This window comes from Dendropsophus ebraccatus, chromosome 7 (assembly GCF_027789765.1).
Source record: "Dendropsophus ebraccatus isolate aDenEbr1 chromosome 7, aDenEbr1.pat, whole genome shotgun sequence".
Lineage (NCBI taxonomy): Eukaryota > Metazoa > Chordata > Amphibia > Anura > Hylidae > Dendropsophus > Dendropsophus ebraccatus.
The window spans coordinates 145,536,633-145,560,286 of record NC_091460.1 but is presented as its reverse complement, the minus strand read 5'-3'; the positions used below and the strand labels follow the sequence as shown (position 1 = coordinate 145,560,286).

At 46.1% G+C, this 23,654-nt stretch overlaps 1 protein-coding gene across 1 annotated transcript in view; it reads right to left on the bottom strand.

Moving 5' to 3' along the window:
• The window catches only part of ARHGAP10 (Rho GTPase activating protein 10), a 160,839-nt gene extending 137,442 nt beyond the window's left edge, over positions 1-23,397 (bottom strand). The window contains exon 1 of the mRNA XM_069978665.1: positions 23,046-23,397. Coding sequence (XP_069834766.1) covers positions 23,046-23,199 — 154 coding nt within the window. The 5' untranslated portion in view covers positions 23,200-23,397. The remainder of the gene's footprint in view (positions 1-23,045) is intronic.
• Positions 23,398-23,654: the final 257 nt, after the last annotated feature.

Here is a 23,654-nt window from a genome sequence, read left to right as displayed (position 1 = left end):
CACTTCCTGGATAACATGGTGATGTCACTTCCTGGATAACATGGTGATGTCACTTCCTGGATAATATGCAAAACAAGAGTCCATAGCTCCTCGGTTGCGAGTCTCAAAACACGGGATAGCCAGATATCTCTAGCCTGTTGCCACAGGGTGCCTCCATGATGGGGAGAGCACCACACCCCCCTGATAGGTAACCCCTTCAGTCCCACTCGGTTGTGAGTATTGGAACATAAATAGGGAAACAAGAGGGTGGCCCCTGGTGATGTCTCAAAACGACTCCTAGAGCTGTGTGGGCTGTGGCTGCTGGAGAGGATGATGGCAGGGGGATGCTCAGTGTCCCTCTAGTGCCCCGTGTCCCTCAGTGTCCCCCTGCCATCATCCTCTCCAGCAGCCACAGCCCGCACAGCTCTGGGAGTCTGGTCGTGACATCACCATGTTATCCAGGAAGTGACATCACCATGTTTTCCAGGAAGTGACATCGCCGTGTTTTCCAGGAAGTGACATCGCCGTGTTACCCAGGAAGTGACATCACCATGTTATCCAGCAAGTGAAGCCTTGATGCAGTAGTAAGTGCAGGGAAAAAAGCAGTTTATAAGTATTTCCAGTAATAAGTGTATATAGGTGATTTGTATAACTTTTGGGGGGTAATACAATACTTTCATAAAAAATTTCGCCAGATTTCTCCTTTAATTCAAAATCAGGACAGCGCCACGGATGCAGATCTGTTCAGGTTCAAGTTAAAAAAAAAAATAAAAAAAAAATGCCACAAGACTTCTATGGGATTTCTCTAGCGGAATGACATGTCAATTATTTGGGTGGAAAGCAGATCTGCGGTGGAACATTCTGTGCGTAAATTATGCCATGTGAACAACAGAGCGGAAATCTCATTAAACACAATGGGACGTTGGTCTGTACATATTTTACAGGCTGAATTACAAGCGGAATACATGTAAAATTAAGCGCGGATTCCGCATGAAATTCCTTAGTGTGAACAAACCCCTAATGTGTAAGACTATGTTCACACTTACATTATGTTCAGCATACATGGAGGAAGGTGACGTTCTATGGACTGTATGTAAACTACTAGTCACAAGTTTGGTCCATTTCCCAGTGTACACTGTTAATTTGAAGGATTCCAAAGCACAGACAGGTAAGTGTAAGTGTGAACAAAGCCTTGGACGTGTCTCCATACCAAGCAGCCAGCAGGCAGTGACCCCAGATAGGTAATCATACCTATGATCGGGTTCCACAGAGACTGTGCAAGGAATGACTTCTGCATTCCACTGACACTTTACTATATGTATTCGGTAGATCATAAGGTGAACAAAGTACCATAGCCCTGTAGATGTACCAACACTGTGTATATACACAAGCTAGGATTACAAAAACTGCACCCTGGTTTTGGAAAGTTATATAGATGTGTAATTTACTTCTATATAGAAATCTTCAGTCTTCCAGTACTTATCAGCTGCTGTATGTCCTGCAGGAAGTGGTGTATTCTCTCCAGTCTGACACGGTGCTCTCTGCTGCCACCTCTGTCCATATCAGGAACTGTCCAGAACAGCAGCAAATCCCCATAGAAAACCTCTCCTGCTCTGGACAGTTCCTGACATGGACAGAGGTGGCAGCAGAGAGCACTGTGTCAGACTGGGGAGAATACACCCCTTCCTGCAGGACATCCAGCAGCTGATAAGTACTGGAAGACTGGAGATTTTTAAATTAAAGTAATCAACTGACACCAGTTGATTTAAAAGAAAAAAAAATTTCACTGGAGTACCCCTTTAAACTTCAAGGAAATAACAGAACAACAAACATGTCAATGGTGATGACAGATCCTATATTAGTTGTCACAAAGAGTCAACAAATCCCGATGTGACTGTGCGGTGTGTTTGGTGTTTCTTGAAGCATTGTCTGTGGATTTGCAGGCACACTATGGAAGCTTTCCCCCTGATGTAGGAAGCCATGATATTTTCCACCGCCCCCTCCATTGTGCTCGGTTTCCTGACTCCTGATTATATAGATCAGCCGGATGCGAGCACTGGGATTTACCATATTTTACATGGCAGGGATCGTACTCTTCCATACATCAAGCACCACCTCAATGGAACCGAATGCGATTCTTCATTTGGACGGACAATATGGTTGCAGCCAATGTACACAGCAGCTCCTGTACTAGAGACGAGTGATGCTTTATGGCTGCCTGCTGTAATATGTATGTGTAGCCATGGCCTGACTGTAGGGAAGATACTTTACATACTATAAGAATAGGACTTATAGACATAATGCTTTACTTCACCATTACATCTGGAGACGGCTTCTTCAGCCCAGATTTGAGCTTTGCATTAGCCAGCTTAGTCTACTCCATTTTGTCCCCCTTTGTAAAGTGATCTGTCCAGCATTGCAGCATCATGTGACACCAGTAGATAGAGGAGACAATAGCAGCTCCCTGTGGAATGACCTCTTCACAGGTCACAGAGCGTGCTCAGTAATGTCTCACATTCATCTCAGGGGACAGAGTCTGTCTATTGTCGTCTATGTCCATGAGTCTTGCTGTAAAGCATGTCACTGAATGCTGTTAAGAACAGCCCAGGAAATATGGCCGCCCCCATAATAATGTGCAAATAGTGAAATAAAACAAATTACAGTCAGAAAATATGAACAGATTAGAATAAAAGAACAAGTTTTAGTATTTAATCAGTAAAAGAACATTCCCTTTAAAACAATGAGATATCCCCTCACTATGAACATGTTCTATGCTAAGTTTTCCAAGTCCACAGGTTACTATCAGAGTTTTCTATGTAGTTTCTCAATAAAGAAGGATATATAACACTGTGACTTAAAGGGATTGCCCAGCGAAAATCTTTTTCTTTCAAATCAACTGATGTCAGAGAGTCATATAGATTTATAATGCACTTCTATTAAAAATTCTCAAGTCTTCCAGTACTTATCAGCTGCTGTATAACCTGCAGGAAATGTTGTTTTATTTTCAGTCTGACACAGTGCTCTCTGCTGACATCTCTGTCTCTGTTTTGTATGAATCCCCATAGAAAACCTCTCCTGCTCTGGACAGTTCCTGTCTCGGCCAGAGATGTCAGCAGAGAGCACTGTGTCAGACTGGAGAGAATACACCACTTCCTGCAGGACATACAGCAGCTGATAAGTACTGGAAGACTTGAGATATTTTAATATAAGTAAATTATATATCTATTTAACTTTCTGACACCAGTTGATTTGAAAGAAAAAGATTTTCGCTGGACAACCCCTTTAAGATTAGCAGGTATGTAAAGAGCAAAGTTGGCGCTGAAGATAATTATTCATTTAATAATGGGTGGTCCTACTCCATAAGTAATATGTCTGTATCCATGCTCATACATGGCAGGCTGTCAATCACCAATAAGACCACCCACTGGACTCCTAAGTCCAAATGTTTTCCACCATAACTATGGTAACCCTGTGTTATACTGAGATCATCTATGGGCAGCGAGTAAATAAACCTTGGAGAACAGTAAATCTGCAGATAAAATACAAGGCAAACAGTATACAACCATCCCCATTGTATTGTAAATTGTGTACATCCCACTACCACCATCTTTATAACCTAGTCCTAGTATATAAGGACTTATCGTGCATCTGAATGTGAAAACAATGTAAGCAGGATGAGGATACTTACAGGGTGGAGTTGTCTGTAGGACTCCACCCTATGCACCGACCTTGTGGACTCATAACACTGTGTAAATATGAAACTATAAGGAGCACTGATTTCTCACCGTTACATTCATTTAGCAAACTTGTCTCCTTCTGATCTGCCGCTCTTTCCCTCCCATTGCTAACAGCTCGTTGTGTATGTTACCGACCACCGCTCTGCTCTAAAAGCAGTGGTCTGATATTAAAGTATATAAATTAATTTTATACATCTACATTATAGCTATATACACACACACACACACACACACACACACACACACACACCAGCCAGACCACTGCTTTTAGAGCAGAGCGGTGGTCGGTAACATACACAATGAGCTGTGAACAATGAGAGGGAAAGAGCGGCAGTTCAGAAGGAGGAGGAAAGTTTGCTAAATTAATGTATTCGCTAAAATATTTAACTGGACAAGTCCTACTATGTTAGCTGGGGTAAGAATACCCCTTTAAATTAGACAATCTTCAGATGCACCAGATTTATCTACAAGCCTGATGCTGCGTTTACACGGAACGATTATCGTTCAAATTGGCACAATAACGATCAAATTCGAACGATAATCGTTCTGTGTAAACGCAGCGAACGATTAAATGATGAGCGAGAAATCGTTCATTTTGATCTTACAACATGTTCTTAAATCGTCGTTCGCAAAAAATTCGCAGATCGTTCCGTGTAAACAGTCGTTCACCAATTTAACCTATATGCGAGATAGGCTTAAGCGATCGCAAAACGATTTTTCCCATACGATATATCGTTCCGTTTAAACGCTGATTGTTATAAAAAAAAAAAAAAAACGTTACTTCTAAATCGTTAATCGTACGATTGGGCGAATTCTCGCTCCGTGTAAACGCAGCATTATACCCTGCGATAAATCTGGTGCATTTGAAGACTGTGTCACAGCCTGTCTAAGGGCCCTATTACATGGGACAATTATCGCACAAAAAAATTGTTAAATCTTTTGAATTTAAACGATAATTGTTCTGTGTAATTGCAGGCAACGATCCAAAAAAAACGTTCGTATGTCGTTGATTTAGATCTGAACCTAAAATTATCATTAATCGTTCGCTGTATTCCACATTTGTTCCCTAATCGTTCAGTGTAATTGCACATTGTTCATTGTTTTGCTGGGATCAGAAGGAATAAACGATCATAGTAACGATTGTAATAACGATCTAATAACGATTATCGTTCTGTGTAATATGAGATCCGGCCGTCCACGTCCGTCTCACAGCCATTATTGCTCAATACTTCACACATCTCTGGGATTTATCGAACGGTTTGAAAAGGTTTTCAAGCGACATGTTTTGTCCTTTAGGGTAGCTTCACACGTACCGTATCGCTGCATTTTTAAGGGTACAAACCCACACACTGTATACGCAGCAGATACGCAGCAGATACGCAGCAGATTTGATGCGGTGTTCAGTTATTTAGATCTAATCTGCTGCGTATTTGCTGTGTATCGCAGCCGTAAATGCACTGCGTATATGGTGTGTGGGTTTATACCCTAACGCTGCATTTTTAACGCTGCGTTTTTGGTGCGATTTTTACATGCCAGTTTTTATTTTTCACATGAAAATCAAAACGTGCATGTAAAAAACGCAGCAAAAACGCAGCGATAAAAACGCAGCGATACGGTACGTGTGAAGGCACCCTTAGGTTGCGCTCACACGTACAGGATCTGCAGCAGATTTGAAGGTGCAGATTTAAAGTTGCAGATAGAAAGCAACTGTGCAGCTTCAAATCTGCACCATCAAATCTGCTGCAGATCATGTATGTGTGAACACACCCCAAAGGGAACTCTAGCTCTTAAATAATACAGAGTGGTGAAGGTTACAGGTCAAAAAAGACTAGTCACAGTAAAGACGGGTCCGGACAATAGTGCAAACCTGCTGACATTGCTCTGAAGGTGAGACATTCAGCCGTGTTTAAACAGTGCGGCACACCTAGTGTACTTACGCTCTCCTCACTGGAGAGAAGTATATAGGAGTCCAGGGAGGTATAAACCATTGATATGACCCCAGGCATTAACTCCCACTCCTAATATTCTTACAGGGCTGCAGGTTCACCTTTCAATAAGATGATAACCCTCAGCACACAGCCAAGAGAACACAGTCGCAGCTGTGTCAGTACACTAGCCTGAAATTCCAAACAGTATCGGAGCTCCTGACATCATAATTATCATGAAGTTGGGAGCTCCGGGGTCCAGTCTTCAGAACACTGTTCATGAACGGACAGAATTCTGGGGACGTGTGCATTAGCCCTAAGGCACAACTGGTGTGTCAGCACACTCACATGTAACGGATACAGACTGTGGGACATATTTACAAAAAAAAAAGTGTGTAGTGGAAAAAGGTTAACAAAGGTAAATGGAGCGGAGACTGGTTAGAGCTGTCAATGACTGATAAACACGTTAGTCAGATAACCGGCTTCTGTCAGGCTCAATTCTATGTGCAAGAAAGATAAGAAAACTGCAGGCTTGGACGTTTCTTAATCTCCCAATCAAAGTACATGAGCAAGTTCATATATTAAAGAGAAAAAGTTGCACTGTTTTCATCACTTTTTATATATAAATGCATTTCTGGGGAAAAATAAAAAAATCCTGATATCATAGCTTATTACTAGGCTTAGTGGCCAAAGTGTCACTTCCTGTTCTATAAAGAACTTTTCAGTATTGTCCACACTATCATCCCAGGCTCATGAATGACAGAGTCTGGCTGTACCCCCAGCCGTCCGGCTGACACAGAGTCTGGCTGTACCCCCAGCCGTCCGGCTGACAGAGTCTGGCTGTACCCCCAGCCGTCTGGCTGACCGGCTATCGCACCTCCTCACTGGAACACCCACCCACAGAAATGGATCCCATTTTTTGCAGACAAAATACAAACAGCTGCTTCCATCACTATTACCATATATTACACCAAGGAGAAGGTGTCAGGAGCAAATCATAGAAAATGAGGAACTCTGGTAAAGAAAAAAAGACAAAAACCTGTAGAACAAGCGTTATAGCCGACAGCTGATATTTGATCTTGGTCCCACATGACCTCTGCCCGGTGAGTAAGTGTTATTTGTAGGGGTAGATAAAAGGATGAGACGGGAACAAACCTTCCTGGGATGAGGCCACAGACATCAGATTGTGGTGGATACAGACCTAAGGCTTGTGGTTAGCATAAAGGCAGAAAATGGCAGCGTAAGGACAAGCCCAGCCGATGCGTCACCATGCTGCGGGCAAAAAACAGCAAACCCGGATTTCTAGGTCAAACGCTTTATCCCTGTTTTCCCAGGCGGGACTCGGGCTGTCCCCACCTTCCTGATGGAACGGGATTCAATTGCCAATGGTAAAGGGTTCATACGGGCCTAATCCTCGGCACAGCTCATCCCTACTTTTCAGCAATGCGCGGAGAGGGAGTGGGTGAAAACAGCCACTTACCTCCCATTTTCCAAGATAAAAACATAGCTGTTTATCTTCCAGAAAAAGCACCACTCCTGTTCCCGGTTTGTGGGCGGTGTGTAACTTGGTTCCAAGTGAATGTAGCCGAGATGTGATACCACACACAACCTGAGGACAGGGGTGGCGCTGTATGTGTTTCTCACTTTCGAATCCTGTATAACCCCTTTGTGACATAGTATAAATGATGTTAAGTGAAAGGCCTCCCTGTCCCAACAAGCGTGTCACATGTCGGTTTCCTCAGCGGGTTAAAAGGTAAATGCCTTAAACTTGTTTAGTCACAGTGGGGAGATCACCATACCGGGGGCCGGCGGGCCCACCCCAATGACAGACCGATGCTCATTAATAGACCAGCGCTGTGTGCGGGAACCCGGTGGCGGTTCAAAAAAAAAAAAAAAAAAAAGAAGGACCACACCAACGGCATCCCTGCACCGGTCTGTTAATGTAAAAAGCCCATAATGATGTGCCTAGTGCTACACTACATACATCATGACATACAGCAGCTGATAAGTACTGGAAGACTGGAGATTTTTGAATAGAAGTAAATCACAAATCTTTGGCAGCAGCTGATTGTTTTGGTGAACTATCCTTTTAAAGGAGTTACTCTATATTATTAATAGACAATTAATAATTAATATTATTATTATTATTATTATTATTAGACAAGTAAGCCGTGTTTTTAAGGTTACCTCTGATTTCCTAGAAGGGAACTTTCCGGGCTGAGCTGGCAGCATCAGGTGGATCTGTCACCGGATCTACTGTCAGGATCCCTGTATCAGAACCTTATCCTAAACCACAGGTGTAGCGAGCCGCCCTCTATGTGGAAGCGAACACTGTGTATAACGTACCTAGAAAGCAGCACTTCCCTATAACAGGGGATGGTTCCCTAATATCACCACAAGATTCTAACATCTCCCGTAATGTCACCGTATAGACGACACTAACGTCCACTGATATGTGCAAAGACCGTTACACTTATAAAGTAGAGAAAACACAGCAGTGGTGCGATGTATAGTAATACTACGAGACGTGCGCGGGGAGGGGGGGGGGGCGCAGTCACACGGTTAGAATTCTTTGGGGGTGTTTTTTGTTTGTTTTTTCTTATTTTAATTAATGACTTGGGGAAGTGGTGCGTTCTCTCCAGTTTTCCAGTACTTATCAGCTGCTGTATGTCCTGCAGGAAGTGGTGTGTTCTCTCCAGTCTGACACAGTGCTCTCTGCTGCCACCTGTGTCCATGTCAGGAACTGTCCAGAGCAGCAGCAAATCCCCATAGAAAACCTCTCCTGCTCTGGGCAGTTCCTGACCTGGACAGAGGTGGCAGCAGAGATCACTGTGTCAGACTGGAGAGAACACAACACTTTCTGCAGGACATACAGCAGCTGATAAGTACTGAAAGACTTGAGATTTTTATTTTTTTTTAGTTACAAAATTTCTGGCCCTTTCGAGCACCGGAAAGGGGCGGGTGGGATCAGCACTATGAGGGTATTACCATGCCGTGCAGCAAACTACAAAGTGGATGGGAACGGCACAGAGGATGAAGGTAAGAGACATACTATAAGATACATAGCTTCCTCCTCTGTGTCTCCTGTGTAATAGGTGCATATCAGCAGGTTAGATTCGTCTAACCTGCTGATCGTTCCCCTTTAAATAGCCACACGGGAGCCTCATTGCAGGAGCCTGCATCATCAGAGAGCGGCCATTCCCTGATCGTCATTGCTGGGCCGGATTACAACGTATTCTGTATTTTTACGGTCAAGATCAAGATTTTACGGGAAAGATCAGAAGCAACGAGAGAAAATTTTATTTTATTTAAAGAGTAGTAGATACTTGGAACAAACTTCCAGCAGAGGTGGTTGGTAAATCTACAATAACAGAATTTAAAAACGCCTGGGATAAACATACATCTATCCTAAGATAATAAGAAAGAAAATACTAGAAGGGCCGACTAGATGGACCCAGTGGTCTTTTTCTGCCGACAATCTTCTATGTTTCTATTCCCTTTAACAAGAAAAACCTGAAGAAAACTGAAGAATGTGCAGTGATGATCTCAGCCATAACCCGGAGCAATGGATGACATAAGTGTGACTCCCGGCCGTACACCGTGACTCACCTCCACCGAGTCTGCGGCTGAATCACCGCACTATCATAGGAAGCAGACAGACCCAGCATATCCCCCCTCATGTTTTTACTGCCGCATGGTTACATTAGAAATTACAGAGAAAACCCTGCCGACCTGCCTGAGCATTCCCATACAGGGGAGACATTCTGCATCTATATATACAAGAAACCCCCACAATCTGGAGGAGGCAGCCAGCAGGGTCCTCATAGATGTCATATACCAGCATATCCGGCATCATCATAGCCCAGATGAGGGTAGTAGGAAGCCTCCGGCCAATGCCCCAATTGGGGTGTTCTCCTATATAACAGCAGGGTACAGGCCTCTGGCCTACGAGCTGTATTGGACTATTTAACTATCCTATATAGAAAAAAGTTCACACAGAAGGTTCATTCACGGACGTAATTATACGGCCATATTCACACACAGTACAAATGCTGAGGGACGGGATATCTGCTGCAGGCAGCAAACAAGTGGAGACTGACCTGTGGGGCGGATTACGGGAACTGCAAGGATTAGTTGGTCGACCACATTTTTGTTTACGCTAAAAAAAAAAAAAAAGATGCTTTTTGATCTTTTAATTGATCATTTTTTTTATAATGGAAAAACAGATCAAACAGATGCACAAAAATGGGCCGCCCTCCAGCTGTTTGCAAAACTAAAACTCCCATCATGCCCCTGCTGCCAAATATATTTCTACAAACTCCACTCAGACAACTTCTGATATGTTACTGCCCATGGTGAGACTAACAATTCCTTCCATACTTGTTATTATCTATTCAGTCTCCTTCCCCCAGTTCTCAGCTTAAAACATAAAAATCTGTGTGTGAGCTTTTCTCTCAGTCTCCCCCTACTCCTCCCCCCTCCCTTCTGAGATGGTTGATGTAAACAACTCCCCGACAGGCTGTATCTGCAACATTGTAGCTTCTTTGTAATGCTGGGAGGATTAATCACAGTGAGTTCATCAGCAACTTGACCTCAGAATAAACCATGTTGCAGATACAGCCTGCCCAGGACCTGTTTACATCAGCCGTCTCAGAACGGAGGGGGAGGAGGAGGAGACGACAGAGAGAAAGGCTCACACACAAATATTTGTGTCTTCAGCAGAAAGCAGCAGCTGAGAACTGGGGGAAGGAGACTGAATAGATATTAAGTATGGAAGGAATTATTAGTCTCACCATGGGCAGCAACATATGTTTGAGTGAAATACCATTTTAACAAATTTGCTTAATCAACACCAAAACCTAAAACACAAAACTTACAATAAGTCTGAACTTGGTGCAAATTTTCTGCTAAGGATCTTGGTGCAGAAATGCTGCAGATCCCCTGGTGCTAGTGACTGCTGTAAAGTAAGGTACAGCAATCTATTCAAAAAGCTATTGTAATCCAATGCACACAAGACTCTGACGTTTCCGTACTGAGAACAACAACAACAACGAGATGTTCAAGGGAAAAATGCAAAGCGAGACAAGAGTGGGCAAGAAAAGCGACTTGTTATCGATGTTTCGGAAGAATGTAGACAATCTTGTCTGAAGATCCACGAGGTTAAGACTACATAAACAGAGGAGATGGTAAAAAACAAGGATATAAACTAAGAGAAAGGAAAGGATCACTTCATTGTTCACAAACTATAAAACATCCACAAAACCTTCTCATCCAAACCCGTCTGTAGTTTCCATTATATGAATACGAGGGCCGCTATCTCATCTGAACTGGGAAAACAGGTACAGAAACGTTTTACAGGAGGCCCCTGGACTGACCGTGTCCCCTATAGTCAGCTATGAGACCTGTGTGCCGCTCGCTGTGCAGGAAAAGCTCCGCTGTCACCATTTATGTCAACGGTAGATCTCTGTCATGGGTAATTTGCCCTTTTGGAAGGGACTCGGCTGTGAAATCCGAACTTATGCTCTAAAGACCAGCACCGACACGGCACTATATTGAGGGGGTCGGTCGCTTGCCCCTGATTCCCCCGCTCGCTGCCTGTGCTATTACATTCACAGAAAGCAAGCAGAGATTAGCAGAATGGGCCAACAGGATTAAAGCATTAAAGTTGCGGCAGTCTGATCGCTGATATAGGTTTGAACCTATAATTGTTGGGAGCCGACCGCGCATCGCTACGTGTAATAGCGGTGCACGGCTGGCAGCTGACGATTTACATTACCTATCCATGCTGCAGGGCTCTTCTTGCGGTCATCTTCTCCCCGGGTCCTGCGCGCTCCATTTTCAGAGCGGCCTGTCACAGCTGACAGGCCGCTCAGCCAATCACTGGCTGCAAGAGGAGCCCTGCAGCCTGGATAGGTAACGTATAAAGTTTAGCAAGGACATCGGTAACGATGTCCATGCAGCCCTTGTTAAACGATAATCAGGCAGTGGAATAGGCCCAATAAACGAGCGCCGATCTAGCAGATGGGCACCTGTTTACAGTTATTATCGGGCCCCCATTGGCCCCTGTAATAACACCCTAAGGGTACTATTTCACGGGCCGAGCAGGGCCCGATCAACGATGTAAACGAGCGCCGATCTGCTAGATCGACGCTCGTTTACTGGGCCTATTCCACTGCCTGATTATCGTTGAGCGAGGGCTGCAGTGAAATAGTTACCGATGTCCTTGCAGCATCATACATTACCTGTCAGGTCTTCTCCTCCGCTCCGTCCTCCTCCTCCCCGGGTCCCGCACGCTCTGGCTTCAGAATGGCCTGTTAGCTGACAGGTCACTCAGCTAATCACAGGCCGCGGGGGTCCCGGCCTGTGATTGGCTGAGCGCTTCATCAGCTGACAGGCCATTCTGAAGCCAGAGCGCGCGGGACCCGAGGAGGAGGACGGAGCGGAGGAGAAGACCTGACAGGTAATGTATGCTGCTGCTGCTTCTCAAATCGTCAGTCGCCCGCCGTGCACTGCTATTCAACCGTAGGGATGCGTGGTGGGGGAACGATGCTTTTAGGTCTGGCCCTAAATGAACGATCAGCCGATGACACGATAATCGGCTGATCGTTCTCTCTATTTCACAGAACGATAATCGTCCGAATCGGCCAATTATCGTTACTGTGGAATAGGGCCCTTAGGCTTTTAGAAGAGCCAAGAATTGTCTGTGAGGGATGCTACCTCCTATAGAGCGGCTCAGACAGCAAGAAGGTTACTTTGCATATCAGAGGAATTACTTGGTGTCGTTTCACATTTCCTCATCCAACTGCGTTTTGTTTTTAGGCCACAGGCTGTGGGAAAAGACAGTATATTATGGTTATATGCAAAGTGTGCCACAAAGTGCAATCTGACCATGGTTTGTGAGAGTATTATAATAATAATAATAATAATAATAATAATAATAATAATAATAATAAAATAGATGCAAAATAAACACATAAAACAAGCCGTCTAATATAAAGCACACGTCATTTCCTGACTCTCTATAATGCTGAAAATGAGATAGGCCTTTAAGGGAAATAAGAAATAGCTGTGCGGCCATTGATAAATATACAGAAGTGCAGGGACAAAAGGGACATGACTATGGGATTAATATACACAAGACTGGCAGCAATGGAGAGCAAAGAAAGCTGCACTGAAATCAAGGCAAACGTCAATTATTTCCAGCCATAATGCATTGCAACCAATGCAGTTATTAGTGCAACAACGGCCGCTGTTCTTGCACCGTGTGAAAATGATCTGATACAAACTTTATACAATCCATAAACATTCTACTAAAGTAGTATATACACACAAAATGTCATTACTATGGGCCAGGGGACCAGAAAAGTGTTGCCAATGGAGAGCTGAGGAGGGTGAGTAACTGAGTACAAGATTTTTATTTTACTTAAATGGGCACAGTCATTATCAATAAATAATGTTACATCAGCAGGGGATAAGTGATATTTTATCTATATAAAATACAAAGCTATAAATACGCCCGCTAGGTATCTCTCACTTATTGTAAAACTACAAATCAAGGCTCCAACACTAAAGGCCCTATTACACAAAGCAATTATTGGCCGTTTTCGGCTGATACTGGCCGTTACGGGCAATAATCGTCTCTTGTAATAGAAGACAGCGATCAGCCGACATGTACGTTGAAAGATCAACAAAGGCGATAGCAGCGATATGCGGTCGCTCCGTGTAATAGGAACGGTGGCAGCAGACTGTCGCTATTTGTGAACTGCCCGGACGATCCAGCGATAACCCGGACAGTCCCTCGCAGCATGTTTGTTATATGTCAGGTACACTCTCCTGACCAGTGGGGGCCTCAGCAGAGACCCTGACCAATCAGCTATACCAGCTCCCATTTAACCTGGCAGATCGCTAACTGATCAACATTTCTGAAATTTCTCTATGATGTGTCAGAAGAAATGGTAATGATGTCATATTATGTTATACTGAACACTTTACACAGGGAACGACCCAAAGCATCAACCCCTCGCTCTGCCCGGACTCTTATGTGCACACACAGCAGGTACAGCGCACTTCTGCTCGACACTTAAGTAACAATCTGAATGTGTTTGGTGGCTACAATGTGATATTAGCAAAGTCAAGTAGCATACAGTATATACAGCGGGCCATAAATGGCCACTGTACTTCCATTAAATTCTGTACACATAAATAAGTTGGGCTATGTTCACATTACTTAAAGAGACTCTGTAGGTTTATGGCGTCCTATCTCAGGGTGGCAGAGAAGCTGAGCAGGATGATGGATCACTAACACTGTTCTGTGCAGCTGATCCAGAGATCTCCTCTCCTCCATTAGCTCAGTAGTCCTGGATATTCATGAGAAACAGAAAACTCCACCCACTAGCTGCTGATTGGCAGTTCTCTATCCATGCTGTGTATAGGCAGTCACCTGTCACTCAGCTGCTGGAGGGCGGGGGGAGGGGTGTGGAAAGAATCCTATTTTCCTGCATATTAGGAGAACGGCTGAACAGAATGATGTAAGTAATACACCGATCTGTTCAGCATTTCTGTCACTAGGTTTATGCTGCCCTTGTCAGGCAATATATACCTAGTGACAGATTTCCTTAAAAAAAGATGTCCATTTTTTAGGAGGCTCATTATTTTGGGGGTCAAACAATGGCCGTTATTTCTATAACAGTGGCCGTCGTTATGAAATAATGGCCATTGTTTGACCCAAAAATGATGTTTGCCTGAAATACAGATGTCATTAATACTTAGAGGGAACATAGGCGGCAGGTAACGCAGTTATTTTCCTAAAAAACAACTTTTAAACTTGCAGCCCTGTGTCAAACTGGCGTGGCCTAGAATGTGTATGCATTAGGCTGCCACAACCTCTCCGTCCCTTCTCCCCCCCCCCTCCTCATTATTAGGAATGCCCCAGCAGATTGTCTCCTATTCATCACCTGTGTCAGCCTGGAACATGTGCTGAATCTTTAAGGCACCTGTGCAATGTTCACTGCAGAGGAACAGGATAAATCCTGGCAGTGGCATTCCTAATGATGAGGAGGGTGGGGAGGAGGGACAGAGAGGGTGTGCAGGACTAGGGCACAGACGCTCTAGGCCACAGCAGTGACACAGGGCTGCAAGTTTAAAAGTTGTTTTTTAGGATACTAACTGCATTACCTGCCAAACGGACCCCAGGACACATCATGGAATAAAAGCAGCTATCCGAAGGTACAAGTGGTTTGGGGGGGGGCAGATTGTGGGTACGGAGTCGCTTTAAAATGCATTTTTAAAGGATCTGTTCCTATACAGTTTATTAAAGTGGTTTTCGGGCTTTATGTAAAAATTTACACAGGGATAAATAATTGGAGGATAAGTAGGATATCAGCACAAAGTTATAGCTAAATCCAATGGGGGGAAAAAGGGTGAAAACAGTAAATAGTGATCTCCATTACATAGGTAACAACTAGTGATAGGTGAACCTGCCAAACTGAACGCTCAGCATTCGGCTCCCACTGCCTGGACAGGCTGAATACGGCCCTGGGGCTGCCAGGAAAACACTAGTAACATCTATTCTGAACATAACCAGTGAACGTCATACAGCGTCATGTGTCCAACCGCCATTCCATTTAATGGTAGGACAGGTAGTCTGCTTCTCTATTCAGTTTATGGCTGAAAAGCACGTCAGCACTACAGTCAACTAGACAGGACACAGGACCCCCAGTGTATTCAGACAATCCATGCTGGGAAAAATAGGACATAGGACGTGATCGCAGCACAGATTGGCCAATAGAAGTTTATGGGATCTGTGTTCACACACACACACACACACACACACAACACGACACGAATGTCACATCCGTCATGTCTGTGAAAAGCGAGGATCAAATCAAAGCAAACTAGTCAAATTTTTTTCCCCAACACTACACATACCGATAATAATGATAATAATTATATTGGCGGCATCGTCATCCCTGACTGGTACAGTGGTGCTGAACGGGCGCAGCTGAGACGGCACTGGTGTAGTCATGTTCAGAATATGAAGGAGGAGGAGGGGTTCTGAATTGGGCATTCATCATACAAACACAAGAACCCAGCAGCTCTAATACACAACTCTTCCTGGCAAGATCGCTCTTGTCTGTGCAGATTGCAAACCATTTCAGGATCCATCAGGATTAACACTAAGACTCGGCAAATCTTCCATAGCTCCGATATAAATATATGCAGATTCTCTAAGTGTTTCAGTTCTCAGTCCAAGCTTTTCCCTATGATACTAGCTGCCCGAACAATCCCCCCCCCCCGATGATGTGGCCGATGAGCGGCCTCGGTGGTCTGGGACTATACGTTATATGGATACACAGCATGTCATAGCTTGGAGAAAACCAAGAGCGTCAGAGTACTGGCGCCATAGATGCCAGATCTCACTGGTTATAACATTTCTTACACTATATAGAATGCATCTATCACATGGACTCAGTAAGCAGCTCACTGGGATAAATGCGTGACTTCTCCAGACCCAAAAGTAGGATTTAAAGGGGTGTTCCAGCTAAATTTATTTTCTTTCAAATCAACTGCTGCCAGAAAGTTATATAGATTTGTATCTTACTTCTATTTTAAAATCTTCAGTCTTTGAGTACTTATCAGCTGCTGTATGTCCTGTATTCTTTCCAGTCTGACACAGTGCTCTCTGCTGCCACCTCTGTCCATGTCAGGAACTGTTTAGAGCAGGAGAGGTTTTCTATTGGGATTTGCTGCTGCTCTGGACAGTTCCTGACATGGACAGAGGTGGCAGCAGAGAGCACTGTGTCAGACTGCAGAGAATACACAACTTGCTCGGGACATACAGCATCTGATAAGTACTGGAAGACTGGAGATATAGAAGTAAATTACAAATCTATATAACTTTCTGAAACCAGCTGATTTGAAAGAAAAAGATTTTCGCCAGAGTACCCCTTTAATCAAATTACTGTAGGTCACTGGATAAAATGCAAACTGGAAACAAGATAAAACATCCCTAGAATGGACCCTGGATATGTGAGCGGGTGATACAGGTGATCAGACTGTACACACAATACAATATGTGACTGCTGAGCAGACCTGTCTAGTATCAGTAGGATCCCCCCGGAGGGATTCCCCCCACACCAGTGGGGAGATCCCGGCTTTATCTGTCCATCACAGGACGTTCTGCAGGAAGTACTGACCGTGAACGTCCGTCGTAAGACTTGATGATTATCTTTATAGACTTGCGGCATGCAAACACTGAGAACCCGGGGAGGATTCTACCGCCACATCTGGAGATCATATAAAGCAGTTTCCACAGCAGCACAGAAATAAACAGCACAGCCTCATATTAGTGGGCAGGGGAACGGCTATTTACTGCGGCTATTTACTGCGCTCTCATTGGTTGTGGCGGTCGATCAATAAAAGGATTTACAATATAAACACAACAATATCGAACAAGCAAAAGTGGACCTAAAGGGATGCGAGGCGCACGCCAGCAGGTGTAGATTTATACCAAGATATCAGCCTGCCCGCGGGCCCCTGTGCCACGATATAGGCCTGCCCGCGGGCCCCTGTGCCACGATATAGGCCTGCCCGCGGGCCCCTGTGCCACGATATAGGCCTGCCCGCGGGCCCCTGTGCCACAATATAGGCCTGCTTGCGGGCCCCTGTGCCACGATATAGGCCTGCCCGCGGGCCCCTGTGCCACGATATAGGCCTGCTTGCGGGCCCCTGTGCCACGATATAGGCCTGCCCGCGGGCCCCTGTGCCACGATATAGGCCTGCCCGCGGGCCCCTGTGCCACGATATAGGCCTGCCCGCGGGCCCCTGTGCCACGATATAGGCCTGCTTGCGGGCCCCTGTGCCACGATATAGGCCTGCCCGCGGGCCCCTGTGCCACGATATAGGCCTGCTTGCGGGCCCCTGTGCCACGATATAGGCCTGCCCGCGGGCCCCTGTGCCACGATATAGGCCTGCCCGCGGGCCCCTGTGCCACGATATAGGCCTGCCCGTGGGCCCCTGTGCCATGATATAGGCCTGCCCGCGGGCCCCTGTGCCACGATATAGGCCTGCCCGCGGGCCCCTGTGCCACGATATAGGCCTGCCCACGGGCCCCTGTGCCATGATATAGGCCTGCTCCAGGGTTTAAGCCCTTGAGGCTAGCGGGGGATACGGCTGGTGTACACCATGGAAAACCTTTTCCCTGGCATACATCCGGCTCACCTAAAAAGCGGGCAGGGGATGGCCTCCTCCCATGTCTGCTTTATCATGACTTACAGGCAGAAATCTACTCCATGTCTGATTATCTGACAGATTTTTGAAGCCAAAGCCAGAAACAGACTATAAACAGGGAACAGGTCATAAAGGAAAGACTGAGATTTCTCTTCTTCTCACGTCCATTCCTGGCTTTGGCTTTAATAATCTGTCAGATAAATCTGTCTGTGTAAAAGGACCCTGAGAGTGTGTACAGGTCTGCCAGCCTGGATGAATCCCCCCACAAGGGTAAGAACATTCAGGTATCCACCTCTTTATACATTTCCAGGAGGAATAACAGAGGAACCTCCACCATTATGATATAGTACGCCAGCTGGCCATATCCATGTGACGAGACCCCATATCCACCATGTATGAGGGCTGTCCCCAGTGTACAGTACCTGCATATACACCATGTATCAGGGCTCAGTGTACAGTACCTGCATATACACCATGTATCAGGGCTCAGTGTACAGTACCTGCATATATACCATGTATCAGGGCTCAGTGTACAGTACCTGCATATACACCATGTATCAGGGCTCAGTGTACAGTACCTGCATATACACCATGTATCAGTCCCCAGTGTACAATACCTGCATATACACCATGTATCAGGGCTCAGTGTACAGTACCTGCATATACACCATGTATCAGTCCCCAGTGTACAGTACCTGCATATACACCATGTATCAGTCCCCAGTGTACAGTACCTGCATATACACCATGTATCAGGGCTCAGTGTACAGTACCTGCATATACACCATGTATCGGGGCTCAGTGTACAGTAGCTGCATATACACCATGTATCAGGGCTCAGTGTACAGTACCTGCATATACACCATGTATCAGGGCTCAGTGTACAGTACCTGCATATACACCATGTATCAGGGCTCAGTGTACAGTACCTGCATATACACCATGTATCAGGGCTCAGTGTACAGTACCTGCATATACACCATGTATCAGGGCTCAGTGTACAGTACCTGCATATACACCATGTATCAGGGCTCAGTGTACAGTACCTGCATATACACCATGTATCAGGGCTCAGTGTACAGTACCTGCATATACACCATGTATCAGTCCCCAGTGTACAGTACCTGCATATACACCATGTATCAGGGCTCAGTGTACAGTACCTGCATATACACCATGTATCAGGGCTCAGTGTACAGTACCTGCATATACACCATGTATCAGGGCTCAGTGTACAGTACCTGCATATACACCATGTATCAGGGCTCAGTGTACAGTACCTGCATATACACCATGTACCAGGGCTCAGTGTACAATACCTGCATATACACCATGTATCAGGGCTCAGTGTACAGTACCTGCATATACACCATGTATCAGGGCTGTAAACTGAACATAGTAATAACTAGATTCGCTATTTCACAGATGTACAGGTTTTTTTGCAGGACACATGAGCAGTATACTCTCTACACCTTGTATATACACACTGTACTCTCTACACCTTGTATATATACACTGTACTCTCTACACCTTGTATATACACACTGTACTCTCTACACCTTGTATATACACAGTATACTCTCTACACCTTGTATATACACAGTATACTCTCTACACCTTGTATATACACAGTATACTCTCTACACCTTGTATATACACAGTATACTCTCTACACCTTGTATATACACAGTATACTCTCTACACCTTGTATATACACAGTATACTCTCTACACCTTGTATATATCCTGTACTCTCTACACCTTGTATATACACAGTATACTCTCTACACCTTGTATATACACAGTATACTCTCTACACCTTGTATATACACACTGTACTCTCTACACCTTGTATATATCCTGTACTCTCTACACCTTGTATATATCCTGTACTCTCTACACCTTGTATGTATACACTGTACTCTCTACACCTTGTATGTATACACTGTACTCTCTACACCTTGTATATATACACTGTACTCTCTACACCTTGTATATATATCCTGAACTCTCTACACCTTGTATATATACACTGTACTCTCTACACCTTGTATATATACACTGTACTCTCTACACCTTGTATATATATATATATATATATATATATATATATATATATACTGTACTCTCTACACCTTGTATATATACACTGTACTCTCTACACCTTGTATATATATATATATATATACACTGTACTCTCTACACCTTGTATATATCCTGTACTCTCTACACCTTGTATATATACACTGTACTCTCTACACCTTGTATATATACACTGTACTCTCTACACCTTGTATATATATACACTGTACTCTCTACACCTTGTATATATCCTGTACTCTCTACACCTTGTATATATCCTGTACTCTCTACACTCTGTATGTACAGGGATGTACACTGTCGTGCACCTGTTGGAGGGTTACCTTCTCATGTCTATTGCCGGATCAGTAAATGTGCCCCAATGAAAACGAGGGTAAAGGGCACAGTAAGAATAGGCACAGTATGGTGGGGCACTGTATATAGGGGTATGTATGGGTGGGCAGAGTATAAAGGGGCACCGTACGGGTGGGCACAGTATATAGGGGCACAGTATGGGTGGGCAGAGTATAAAGGGGCACCGTACGGGTGGGCACAGTACATAGAGGTATGTATGGGTGGGCACATTATATAGGAGCACTGTATGGGTGGGCACAGTATGGAGGGGCACAGTACCGATGGGCACTATATATAGGGGTATATATGGGTGGGCACAGTATATAGGGGCACTGTATGGGTGGGCACAGTATATAGGGGCACTGTATGGGTGGGCACAGTATATAGGGGCACTGTATGGGTGGGCACAGTATATAGGGGCACTGTATGGGTGGGCACAGTATATAGGGGCACTGTATGGGTGGGCACAGTATATAGGGGCACTGTATGGGTGGGCACAGTATATAGGGGCACTGTATGGGTGGGCACAGTATATAGGGGCACTGTATGGGTGGGCACAGTATGACAGAATAGAGGGGCACTGTATGGGTGGACACAGTACATAGGGGCACTGTATGGGTGGGCACAGTATATAGGAGCACTGTATGGGTGGGCACAGTATATAGGAGCACTGTATGGGTGGGCACAGTATATAGGGGCACAGTATAGGTGGGCACTGTATGGGTGGGCACAGTATATAGGGGCACTGTATGGGTGGGCACTGTATGACAGTATGGAGGGGCACAGTATGGGTGGGCACAGTACATAGGGGCACTGTATGGGTGGGCACTGTATGACAGTATGGAGGGGCACAGTATGGGTGGGCACAGTATGACAGTATGGAGGGGCACTGTATGGGTGGGCACTGTATGACAGTATGGGTGGGCACAGTACATAGGGGCACTGTATGGGTGGGCACTGTATGACAGTATGGGTGGGCACAGTACATAGGGGCACAGTATGGGTGGGCACTGTATGACAGTATGGGTGGGCACTGTATGACAGTATGGAGGGGCACAGTATGGGTGGGCACTGTATGACAGCATGGAGGGGCACAGTATGGGTGGGCACTGTATGACAGTATGGAGGGGCACAGTATGGGTGGGCACTGTATGACAGCATGGAGGGGCACAGTATGGGTGGGCACAGTACATGGGGGGCACAGTATGGCTGGGCACAGTATATAGGGGCACTGTATGACAGTATGGGTGGGCACTGTATGACAGTATGGAGGGGCACTGTATGGGTGGGCACTGTATGACAGTATGGGTGGGCACTGTATGACAGTATGGAGGGGCACAGTATGGGTGGGCACTGTATGACAGCATGGAGGGGCACAGTATGGGTGGGCACAGTACATGGGGGCACAGTATGGCTGGGCACAGTATATAGGGGCACTGTATGACAGTATGGGTGGGCACTGTATGACAGTATGGAGGGGCACTGTATGGGTGGGCACTGTATGACAGTATGGGTGGGCACTGTATGACAGTATGGGTGGGCACTGTACATAGGGGCACTGTATGACAGTATGGGTGGGCACAGTATGGGTGGGCACTGTATGACAGTATGGAGGGGCACAGTATGGGTGGGCACTGTATGACAGTATGGGTGGGCACTGTATGACAGCATGGAGGGGCACAGTATGGGTGGGCACAGTACATAGGGGCACAGTATATAGGGGCACTGTATGACAGTATGGGTGGGCACAGTATATAGGGGCACAGTATGACAGTATGGGTGGGCACAGTATATAGGGGCACAGTATGACAGTATGGAGGGGCACAGTATGACAGTATATAGGGGCACAGTATGGTTGGGCACTGTATGACAGTATGGAGGGGCACAGTATGGTTGGGCACTGTATGACAGTATGGAGGGGCACAGTATGGTTGGGCACTGTATGACAGTATGGAGGGGCACAGTATGGTTGGGCACTGTATGACAGTATGGAGGGGCACAGTATGGTTGGGCACTGTATGACAGTATGGAGGGGCACAGTATGGTTGGGCACTGTATGACAGTATGGAGGGGCACAGTATGGTTGGGCACTGTATGACAGTATGGAGGGGCACAGTATATAGGGGCACAGTATGGGTGGGCACAGTATATAGGGGCACAGTATGGGTGGGCACAGTATATAGGGGCACAGTATGGGTGGGCACAGTATATAGGGGCACAGTATGGGTGGGCACAGTATATAGGGGCACAGTATGGGTGGGCACAGTATATAGGGGCACAGTATGGGTGGGCACAGTATATAGGGGCACAGTATGGGTGGGCACAGTATATAGGGGCACAGTATGGGTGGGCACAGTATATAGGGGCACAGTATGGGTGGGCACAGTATATAGGGGCACAGTATGGGTGGGCACAGTATATAGGGGCACAGTATGGGTGGGCACAGTATATAGGGGCACAGTATGGGTGGGCACAGTATATAGGGGCACAGTATGGGTGGGCACAGTATATAGGGGCACAGTATGGGTGGGCACAGTATATAGGGGCACAGTATGGGTGGGCACTGTATGACAGTATATAGGGGCACAGTATGGGTGGGCACAGTATATAGGGGCACAGTATGGTTGGGCACTGTATGACAGCATAGATGCCACCTGAGTGAGTGTCCCAGCAGGCTGTAGTCTGCCCCTGTGTTACATAAAGCCCCGTCAGCAGCTGCAGCGCCCCCTGGCGCTCGCACTTACTCTTAGTGGCCGCTATCAGGTTCTTGCCATCCTTCACCAGGTCCTTGATGAACTTGTTGGTTCTGTCCAGCTCGAGCTCATGTGCGCGGATCCTCTCCCGGAGCCACGGACTGTCCAGGTAACACTCACTGAACTCCAAGGGCTGCAGCCCCATTGCTGAGGAGGACGGTGACGGCTGCCGGATAAATCCCTTAATAGGCGACTGAGACGGCGGCGGAGGGGCCCGGGGGGCGGCTGCTGGCCGGGATGGAGCGGCACCGGCCGGGGGGTCACTGCTTCATTCAGCCGGAGCGCAGGGTGGTGCGGGTGTGTGTCCGCTCAGCCCTGTGCACACATTCCTGCACACCGATCCCGCCCCGGCCCCGCCCCCCGGATCCTCACCACGCCCCCCGGATCCTCACCACGCCCCCCGGATCCTCACCACGCCCCCCGGATCCTCCTTGCTCTCCTCCTCTTTCCTTCCCCTCCTCCTGTCACCTCCGCTCTGACCTCCTCCGGCTTCAGCCATCAGGTCTGCTCCCTGTCCTAGTGCTCATCCTCCTCTTCCTCCTCCTCCTCCTCTTCTCTGTGGAGGATAAAGTTATAAATTCATCAGCCCAACAGTAATCT